Source organism: Lygodium microphyllum, chromosome 28, assembly GCF_053477565.2.
Source record: "Lygodium microphyllum isolate KBCC chromosome 28, Lygodium_microphyllum_v1.1.10, whole genome shotgun sequence".
Taxonomy (NCBI): domain Eukaryota; kingdom Viridiplantae; phylum Streptophyta; class Polypodiopsida; order Schizaeales; family Lygodiaceae; genus Lygodium; species Lygodium microphyllum.
The window spans coordinates 37912786-37924105 of record NC_141162.1 but is presented as its reverse complement, the minus strand read 5'-3'; the positions used below and the strand labels follow the sequence as shown (position 1 = coordinate 37924105).

The window sequence follows — 11320 nt, the reverse complement described above, 5'->3', positions numbered from 1 at the left end:
CCAACTCTTGTTCCTTGTAACACTCCTAGGGGGGATTTATTACCATGTTTTGGTAGTGATATGTGTGAATACACTTAGGACTATTGAGGTACATTTTTTTCCTCACTAGAAGGTTTCTTTCCCCAAACCTTCTACATATGCCCATTCACTCTAAGGAAAACTTAATCTTGTAAATCGTTTACATTGATTTTTCTTGGTTATATTTGTAGTCTAAGATTCCCAGTTATTTTTAATCCATGGCTTAAAATATTTTCTAAGGAAATGCCTTCATAGTGGAGCCTTATTAATGCTCTTGCATGATGAGAAACATTCCAAGAGTTAATATCTTTACGAGGGACTATGATGGTGGCCTTAGTTGGCATCTTGCATGCATCTTTATTATTGTCAATACGATTCAAGGGGACTAGGTATGATGGGTATTGGTTGGACCTCCCTTGCCTCCTCCACCTCGCCTTGTACTTCTAGAATTGTTGATAGGGGTTTGAGAGAGTTGCATGAGATACCCCAACAAGAATCGAGAAAGAATCGACTCACATCTTGGACCATCCACTTGGGAATGGAGCTGAGAATGCACTCCAAGAGGGGAGATGCCTTGTTAGGTTATATTGATAATACCTGCCATACTTGATTGATGGTCCATATCTTGCTACAACACAGTGCTATCACTAATGAGGATCTCTTGGGCCTATAGCAATATTGTGTTGAGGCTAGTAAATTGGGTTGCCTAAAATGGAGCCAAAAGAAACATGTAGAGATCCATGATTGCAGGAGGGATGGAGCCAGCCAACAAAGTGCTTCAGGGCCGAGCCATATCTTCATTCCCATTGGAGGGGAGGGGGTAGAGGCGAAAACCATTTGCATGGCTCTCCCTTTGAAGGGGAGTGCAGAGGGGAGACTTCTCTTCAAAGGATTGCATATTGTAGCAACTCTTCAATAGGAGGAGAAGTGCAACATGCATGTTGATAGGGGGTTCACATGGCAGAAAAGGAGAATGTTAACGAGAGCTAAGATATCTCAAACCTCCGCTCTCACCCGAAAAATTGTTAATGTAAATATTGACCATTCAAGATGACCATTTGAAATTAAAGTACCTATTCTTAAAAAAATTTAGGATCTTTTTCCAAATTCAACAATTCATTTAATATGAAACCTTGATTTTTGGTGAATGTTACGAGTCACGCATAGTGTTCATAAAAGAACCAAGGTTTAGTGTAAAATGAGTTTCTTTTTTTTGAAAAAACCTAAAAAATACAAAGAATAAGAAATAAAACTTGACCTTGACAAAAGTTTTAGTTATACATATGGTAGATATTGTGATTGAGCTTAATACTCTTGTGTTCCCTGCACTTGTAAAAATCCTTCCCAAAGTTTGAGCGAAAGGTTTTTGTATCATGCACGTACCGATGTTTACGAAAAACATTTTTGGTAGTTGACATGAAAACCTGTAACTCAAAATTTTGTAAGGGGTTTTGAATCAAATTACATTCATTTACCATTTTTATAACTAAAAAATTTTAAGGGTTTCAAGGTTTAATTTTTTAAAATTTTTGATTTAATGTTATATTTTTCAATTATTTTACATTAAACCTTGGTTTTCTTTGTGAACAACAGTAGCTGCCAAAAATGATTTTCATAAAGAGTGCTCACTGCTCAGGTGCCCGGTCGTTTACAAGATTATCCAGACAGAGAATAATATAAAAAACTGTTTAAAGGTTTATGGTAATGGTACGATGGGGGGATCACACGTGTCAGGCGTATAGCCATCTGGTCCAGTTCATTCATTATTCATGAGAGGAGGGAAGGCTCACTGCATGATTCCCTCCATTGGTTTGCGTCTTCTTTGCTCCTCCTTCGGCAAGCCTGAGACATGATTCTGAGCGCGGCCATCCTCGCAAAGGCCCCTCCTTCCTCTCCTTACAGACACGCTGAAGCCCCGCAGTCCGCCGCCCCATGGCGAGCCATGGCGTTTCGGAGACGGATCGCCGTTCGCTCCTCCCCCGCTTCCATGAGAAAGTATCGGCTGTTGAAGGCTTCAGCAACCGAGGATTCTTCCACAACAACTGCTGCACAGACCGGTCCGCTGCTTCCCTTCCCCCAAAATTTCCTTGTCAAAGAGGTCTCCTGTACAAGAAACTGATGTCACTTTGGATTTTAGTTGAAATCTCATCGAATTCCGTCTTTGTGAGATCCTTTGATTGAATTGCGTCTTTGTGAGATCTTTAGGTCCATAAGCCGACCACAACTGCAATAAGCTGACGTCCCTTTGAATTCGAATTCCACCTCCTGAGAGATCCTCACATTGAATCACGGCTTTCTGAGACCTTTTGTTCCATAAGCCGACCACACTTACAACCTTGTAGGTCCATTGATCCCCCTGTCTTGGATGAATCTGTGTGCTGTAATGCTTCATTGCTGCTGGTACCTCCACCAAGCTTGAAAGTACGGCCAAGTTGAACGCTCTCTATCTCTTGATAATTTACTGGGAAAAGGAGGTTGAGATCCTAGAATTAGTCCCATTTTTAGGAGCTCAAAGAAAAGAACATGGATTACAATTCTTCGTTTCTTCATTTTCTTCCCCCTTTGGGATCATCATAGTAGGGTCCTAAATACATTTTTCTGCTTTCCAAGCCTCAACATATAAAACATCCAACTCAAGAAAACAGGTTATCAAGTCAAGCGTGCTTGAATCAGGCAGCTTCGATTCGTGCATAGGCACACCTTCAATTTGTGATGCTCCCTTTCAAACTGCTCAGTTAATCTGGGCTTTGATCAGCTAGCTAGCATTAGTATTAGTCACTGCAATTGCTTGTGCTGACTAACCACTTGAGCACATTCACTCGAATTTTATTAAGAAGGTAATACACACATGGAAGGATTTGGTTTATATTATAATTTGTGTCTAAGATGATGTTTGCAGTCTCTTGAATAAATACAGGCCATAGGGCTCTGTCTAATATGATTTCCAGCCCCAGGCCGTTGGTCATCCCTGTGTGCTGCAGCTGGGTCTTTGCAAATTCACAAAAGCAGCATTAATTTTGCTTGTTGTTTATGGCACATGTCAAATATCATGAATGGTGTTTGAGAAGATCAAAAGTATGATTGGACATTTGGTCCTTTTAGTTGTATGGGAGTGGGTATGTTTCCTTAACTAACTAACTTAAGGTTTTAATTGTAGAGATACTTTTAGACGACAAAATCAGTAAACAAGGAGGTGATGGTGACATCAAGTTACTACAAGATGCAGCGTCAGGGCTTGACTGGGGGTGGCTGCCAGCATTTCCTCATGCTGTGACAGCTGCCATGGCAAATTTCATGTTTGGCTACCACATTGGGTTAGTTCATATTCTATTTACAATGCAAGGTGCAGTGTTATTAAATCTGTCGTCACAAACCACCTTAATGTGGGCCTTTTTGATTGCTTTAATTGAGTATATGGTTTATATGTGAATACAACCTCCTCTGTTGTCCTCGTTCTTAACCTTCCATAGCTGACTTGGGGGTGCCATACTATGTGCACAGTAGCACATCATAGGATTATGGGTATTAAAGGTGTGAAACATGCATTCGCCATTTTAGGTACTCTATACCAAGTTTGAGTATTTGGCGTCAGGCAACAGGATTGATAAATTTGTCAGCAGTTACAATGCTAGACTCAGTCAGTTAGCCTTCCAGAAGCCCTTGACCACCCAAGCCCAGTTGATTCAGGCTAAAGTTTCTTATTTGTGCCTACAGTTTGTAGGATCAGTATCTCTCCTACTTGGTAGCCGTTGGAGATGCATTTGTCAATTCACCTTAAAAGTTTGATTTAAAAGGTTTTCTGGGCTCTCTTTGCTTAGGCTTGTGTGTGCCAGGGTAGAATGGGGTTGATGTCAAGTGAGCAATGTCTAGTTAGAGGTAGCCTCAGCACTATACATTAACAATTCTATTGTATGGCAAGATCCCAACATGCTACAAGGCATATGTTGCATGTTTGATGTAGGTAACTTTTGTGTTTCACTAAAGATCTTTGAGGTGCCTTACACTTGACATTAAAATCCAGTTTTGCTGTCTGGGAAGGCCTAAAACATCTGATGAAGCCATCCTTATTTGTCATCTTCATTCACATTCTGTGTATTTCATGCTGTCATCTCCTGGTTGTGAGCTTTGTCAGAGTTTGATGGAGATGGAGGAGCTGACACATTGTCTTCATGTGTGCATTTGTCACGTCCAGCTTTAGCATTCATTGGCAGGACTGTTTGTGGTCATTTCTGTCCACCTCGAAGGTGCTTTTCCAGCATGTCATGTAGCAGCCAAGCAGACTATATTTTTAATCATTTTAGGCATCTGGTCGGACTGATCTCCAGGTCGGCCATTTTGGCAGCTGGTCTGCCAGATTTAGGGAAATTACCGATTTATATGCTGCTGCTGCTTTTGCCCTCCATCATCATGTTTTTGATCGCCTCTATCCTCCATTTCATCGCCTGCATTCTTTCATATCCTCCATCTCATCGCGTACATTCTGCCACCCTCACTAGTGTAGTCCAGCAGTGTGTAGGGGGACTCACTGTAGCAGCCTTGTATTCATTTTCACATCAGATCAGTTTTGTTCGTTCTTTCTATGTGTTCACTCTGTCGCACTCTGTCTCTGTCTTCTCTTCTCTCTTTGGGTTTTGATCTACTTCCATTGCTCACTCTCACATGGTACCATCGCTGCAAAGGAGTGGAACTGGAGCTTTTCTCAGCCCTTGTAGCAGGTTCTCAACCTCTTGGAGCCCCTTGACATCGAAAACATGCAGCTTTTCTTTGAGTTTTTTTTTTTTTTTTTTTTTTTTGTTTTTGTTTTCTGGGGGTTGGGGGGGGGGGGTGGGGGCAAGTTTTTGAAGGATATCAGTGGCAGATTGGTATGATTGGTAGGAATAGGTGGAATGTTAGTTTGATGGAGACCATGAGGGCTGCTGAAGTGATGTCTGATTGTGAGCACTAGTGTTACGATTGCTGAGGTAATGAAGATCAACGTGACTGCTGAGATCAAGAGGATTGATGCAAAGGCCAACTTGATTTTGTAGATTGAGAGGATTATCGTAAAGTTTGACAACATTGTGATGTGGACTGTGGTGCAAACTGTTGAACGATGTGGATCTAGGACATGACACAAGCTATAGTGGATCAAAGATGTAAACCAAGTTCATAATGACATGGACAAGTAGAGACAAACTATTACACAAGTGAATTAGGTTCCAAGATAGATTAGCTTGGACTCATAAACACAATCTTGTGTAGAATCGACAATGACAGACACTTAACTGAAAGTACAAAGCATCATGATATTGTATTCATTTCATAGTCAAGTACAATGCTTTATAGACTTTGAGTTGTTCCACTCTTCTCATTGTGCATATGGGATTCAGGACAGCTCCTCTTGGAGCATACATCATATGTCTATTTCTCAACACCCCCCCTCAAATGATGAGTCCCTACACTTGCTGGCTTTTGCCCCCCCTACATGATAACATGGCCCGGAAGACTAGCTCATAGGCAGCCTAGTCAAGTTAAAGCTTGAGACTTTATATCTTAGCAAGGGTTTTTACAAATCAAATACACTAAGGGAAACATATTCTTTAAAACAGTTTATCATGGTTGTTGATGGTAACAGAAGTATCTTTTTCTTCTTCTTCATTCATGAATTGATTTTGGTGGTGGTTATTCTGCATCTGCTGTGCTCTTTTCTTGTGGAAGCATTCACTGGCAATATGGCCAGTTTTACCACAATAATCACATGTCATCCGATTCCTGTTGTCGGTGTTGAATCCTCGACCTCTTCCTTTGGGTCCAGTAGCTCCTCTAGTGTATAAGAGGTTTTCCCTTGGGCTAGTTTCTTTTACATCTTTACTTTTAAACTTGCTTTCTTCATCAAGCAGTGAGTGCTCAATATCTTTGAGTGAGAGACTCGGAACATTACTTAGAGTGGACACAAGGTTCTCATATGGATCCTTGTTTACACTTGTAAGCATTACGGCTATTGCTTCATCTTCATCAATATTCTTTTTAAGAGATGCAAGCTGAGTTTTTAAACTCTTAAACTTATTAATGTGTATGGTCATAGAAGCACTGTCTTTGATATCCAGTTTATAAAACTGCATGAGAAGTTTTACCTTTGAATTCTTTGCTTGAGTACCAAACATTCTATCAAGTTCCTCCCAGGCGGTTCTAGCATTTCTAATGCTAGATATATGATGTAGCACATCATCACTTAATCCCCAGGCAATGATGCCTAGTGCCTTATTATTCATCTTCTTCCATTCTTTGGATTTGAACTGGTCTTCTTCAACAACCCGTCTTCATCATCTTCCTTCTTGTTGTTTGCATCATCTTCAAACAGGTCCCACAAGTCTTTCCGCATTAGGTGATACATGGTCTTTTCCTTCCAGGCATGGAAGCCTTCTCCATTGAACTTTGCTATTTGCTCAAGCTCTGCCATGTTGAGCAGCTCCAATTTACTGAAAAACACCAGCAAGGGAGATTTGTGAAGTGTCACAAGTAGATCAGTGTCAACTGACACTAGTTGAGTATCAATAGATACTATTCTTGAGCTTAGTATTGAATGTCAGTGCTTGATCTTCTTCTTGCTTGTTGATCTAAAGTGTTAATCTTGCTGTGAACTGAGTTCAGACTCAGGTAAGAGTGGCAGTGTGTCCCCTAGATTGAAGGGAATAAGAATTTGAAGAAAAAAATGAGCTTGGACCTTGATGGCTATGGCTTCCTGGATTAGGGTTTATGTAGTAGCCTACTTTTTTGGTCTGTGTGGATTACACACTTGATCATTCTCAGAAATTTTTACATGGCCATGAAGCTTATCTCATGGGCTACAAAAGCCCTATGGTTGTTGCGTCGATTGCACTGTGTGTTGTGCGTGTAGCTGTACGAACCGTCACGCAGTTTCAGACTGCGCTGTTTCTGCAGATCACGCAATGTTGCCTGCTGTGGATGCTAATATTGCTGTCTGATGTGATAGGCTGAAGCGCCTGGAGCAAGGGAAGATACTTCGAGAAGGATTCACTTGAAGATATGGCCCGTAGAGAGAGATCCAAGTACTCCAAGGTGGGTAGGTGCAGTCTGGCTATGGCTGCCACAAGGTCCAACTGAGATTTGAAGTTGAAACTGGAGATATGAGCTGAATGTGAGCTGGTTAGAGATCACCAGAGGTGAAGAGAGACTAGAGGTTCAGAGTATGAGCTGTGCCATGCCCAACTGGGCTCTGATACCATGTTGAACGATGTGGATCTACGACATGACACAAGCTATGGTGGATCAAAGATGTAAACCAAGTTCATAATGACATGGACAAGTAGAGACAAACTATTACACAAGTGAATTAGGTTCCAAGATAGATTAGCTTGGACTCATAAACACAATCTTGTGTAGAATCGACAATAACAGACACTTAACTGAAAGTACAAAGCATCATGATATTGTATTCATTTCATAGTCAAGTACAATGCTTTATAGACTTTTGAGTTGTTCCACTCTCCTCACTGTGCATATGGGATTTAGGGCAGCTCCTCTTGGAGCATACATCATTTGTCTATTTCTCAACACAAACCATGATCAGCATCCTTCTTCTTCCCACTATCCCTTTGAGGTTCTATCCCTCCTATCCTTGATGGGATTGAGGGTCCTTGTCTTGCCATTGTGGTAGCATTTGTGCAAGTGTCTGTTTTGCCATATCTTTTTGAGAAGGAGAAACTGGATGGCACCAACTATGCCTTGTGGTCATGCAACGTGGAATGCATCCGAGACACCTTCGATGTATGGGATTTTGTCACCCTACCTATTTTCCACCCCACGTTGGACCCCCCTAGATTGGATCCACTCTTGATTAGGCAGCCCTTTGGGACAGACTCAACTTTCAAGCCAGTCATTTCTCTTCATCAGCTGTCATGACTCCGTTTTTGTGCATGTTAGATGCATTTTCTTTGCAATAGATATCTAGACCAACTTATCTTCCCTCTACTAGGTTAGGACTTTTGCACGTTGCATAACCCTCAAGGTTGTATCCATAGGGAAGAAGATTTCTTCGGAGGACATGACTGTGACCTTTAATCACATCTTTTGTCACCAAAGTATGATGTTTGCTGTAGTAGTCTCACCCCTAGGGTTTGGTATACCATTATGTGGGACGAGCTTATGCCTATGATATTGGAGTAGGAGGCTTGCACAAGGAGACATGACCCATTGGTACAAGGACAACTAATTGTGCTTTTGTGGTAAGCACATCTTCAAGTAGTGGTCAAAAATAGAAGGGCAAGAAAAAAAGGAGCAGCCTGAGAAGAAGAAGGACAAAAAGTCTAAGAGTTAGCCCAAGTGTTTGCATCTTGGAAAGACGACACATTTGGAGGAAAAATACTGGAAGAAATTTCCCCATCTTCAACTTGGGGCAAGGATGGATCAAAGGATTTCAAGGCTACATTGGCTAGGCCAATGAAGGTAGTTTTTTTCCATCTTTCGAAGGTGGATGACATTGCCCTTGCTTCTTTTTCAAGGAAGACTTGGCTAGTGGACAATAGAACATAGTCACATGATATATCAACATAGTTAGATCCAAGATTTGCATTATAGAATAGGCTTCATTAGCATTGGTGACCATTTATTGGTGCTTGTTGAGGCATGGATACCATTTCTCTACTTCTTGATAGATAGGATTCGATAGTTAAAGTCCTTTATGTGGCAAAGTCGGGGCTTCGATCTTCTTTTTATTCATGGTCTCATGGAGTTAGGTATTTGCATGGTGTTTAGGCAAGAGGTGGTTATGGTGGAGGATACTTCTACATATGTTCTGTGGTCTAGTTCTTTGGAGGGTGGGCTTTACAAGCTCACTATCCTATCTGCCCATTTTTTTTGTACTTAAGGCTTTTATGGCATGCCCACTACATATACCTCAACTTTGACTCAATTTGATAGGCCAACAAGAAGGGCATGGTTTTGCCAGACTTCCCTTCTAAAATCCCATCTATTTGCCTTAGTTGTTTGAGGGAAAAACAACATCGAGCGCAAGGTGTCTATTCGTATGGCTTCTATACCTTTGAAGCTTGTCCACACAAACTTGTGGGGCCCCATGTGCACGCCATCCTTGGGCAAGACCGAATATCTTATGCTTCTAGATGATGATTTTCAAGGTATGTTTGGCCCTATTTCTTGGAGCTCAAACTAGAGACTTATTCTCAATTTTGTGAGTTGAAAACATTTGTAGAAATCAATCTACATTCAAGGTTTGAGGATTTTGAGCCGATCTTGGTGGAGAGTTCACCTCTCACATACTTGATGGGTTCTATATGCAGTATGGTGCTTGTACAAATTTTGCCAACATCGACACACAATCAGGGTATGTTGTAGTGGAGTGACAAAATTGGACCATGTTGAAGATGGCCTAGTCCATGCTTGAGCATTGAGGGTTTTTTGCCTATCTATCTTTACCCCCTCTTCCTTATCCACCACCACCACCTCCATCTCATCCCATCTATCCATCTTTACAGACACCTCATGGTTTTAGTATCTCATTTGCCAAGCATACATTTAATGACAAGACTTATTTCAATAGGTCAAACTACACCACTTGGTCAACTTTGATGAGGCATGCCTTAAGACTCTCAGAACTTATGGGATTTAGTGTAGGGGTTGGAACCCCAACCTGATCCCCTGCCCTGCCCTTGTTCCATACGAGGTCATCCGCTCATTGAAGGCTCATAACGTCTCTGCTATTGTTGAGCTCATGTAGGGCTTGTTGCTTGAGTTTCACTCTTAGCTTCAGCATTTCAACTTAGCATCCGAGTATTGGCCACACTTGACTGACCGCTATGCGGCTCAAGATAGGACGCATTGCATCAATTTGGATTGTGAGCTCTAGAAATCTTAAAGGCATGGGAGTGCTGGGTAGTCCATAAACATAAAAAATGGGACATGCTTGCCACATGCAAAAGGGCATTGATCTACCCTAAAAGGGCATGCCTACCCCAAAATAGGACATAGGCAATCATTGAGATATGCTAGGCCTAAATGGGTGTTTAATGAGCGCAGGCAATCTAAAATGACGATCTCCCAAACAAAACATGCATCTAGTCCTAAACGGGACCAACCAACTGGAATGGCCATTCGGATGGTGTGTTTACATGCACGTAATGGTAGATGGGTCTCAGGAGGCCTAAAAACAACGCATAACATTTATGGGACTAGTAGGTCAAAACAAGGCTTAGTTTGTTTGGGACGGTAAAATCATGACCGCCAAGCCAAAGGGCACACCCTTTTAATTGGATAAAAGATTACCTCCCTTTCCAAAAGGTACCACCTTAGTTTATATCAGCCTCAACATCATCGGCCATGGGCTCTCAACTAGCATGAAGTGTGGAGGTATGCTAGGGTTTGCAAGAGAAAACACTAAGTGTACAACCACAATTGAAACATAGAGAATGCAAACACAAATGCAAAAGTGAAAAATGCAAAAAACACAAACACAGAAGAAAGAGAAGTTAGAATTCTAAAGTGAATAATTGAATGTATTAAATGAATGAAAGAGTGTACAAGATGCTTTGAAGCAGAGTTGTCCAATAGCCGATGGCTCTTGTGGGAGCAAGTTGATGGAGGTGTTGATGTGTGTTGTCCACTGGAGATAGATCTTGAGTGTAGTAACCATCGGTTGATTGGAGAAATGATTAATGAAGGAAAGTGCTGAAAATACAAAAATGACCTATAGATGATGATGGCATTAGCATGCTGGGGCAAAATGCAGCCAATAGGAGTCGCTAGGCTGAAGGGTGATGGAGCCACTTTGAACTTGATTATTATTATTATTATTTTTTCTGGGGAATAAGTGTGCTCATGGGGGAAATTAAGGGATGGTTACATCCTGCATCACAAAATAGAACACTATCCCAACAATGGGTCCAAGCTATCAGTGAGAGGAAATGATGAAGAGGTAGGGAGGTGGGGTGATAGTAGAACCACTAGTGGAAACAACTTAGGATCTGCCCAAGGATGCTTTGCTAAATGAGATGCATAGATGAATGCTACATGATGAGAATGCACAAGTAGCTAGGTGCCCCTTGGACAGTGTCCCCCATGGGAAAATTATTCACTTGCTCAAGCATCCTTTATAAAGATTCACTTGCTCAAGCACCCTTTAATAAAGATAATGATGATCATGCAATGCAAAGGATAGGTACAACTAGGAAGGGAGTTGGATGTTGAAGACATATGAAATGTGTAATTACCAATGAAAGGGTAGAAACCCGTTCTCAACCATTGGATGGTGATGCCGAAGATAGAGGAGGATCTAATATCGGACAGTGTG

The 11320-nt window shown here is 41.4% G+C and overlaps 1 protein-coding gene across 2 annotated transcripts in view; it reads left to right on the top strand.

Moving 5' to 3' along the window:
• Positions 1–1753: 1753 nt before the first annotated feature.
• LOC148011363 (putative plastidic glucose transporter 1) overlaps positions 1754–11320 on the top strand; it is a 74217-nt gene continuing 64650 nt past the window's right edge. The window contains exons 1-2 of one of the 2 annotated variants that reach the window (XM_087670230.1): positions 1754–2075; positions 3176–3332. In XM_087670230.1, the coding sequence (XP_087526356.1) occupies positions 1868–2075; positions 3176–3332 (365 nt within the window). In that variant the 5' untranslated portion in view covers positions 1754–1867. The remainder of the gene's footprint in view (positions 2076–3175; positions 3333–11320) is intronic. The other variant, XM_087670229.1, reaches the window with a different exon arrangement.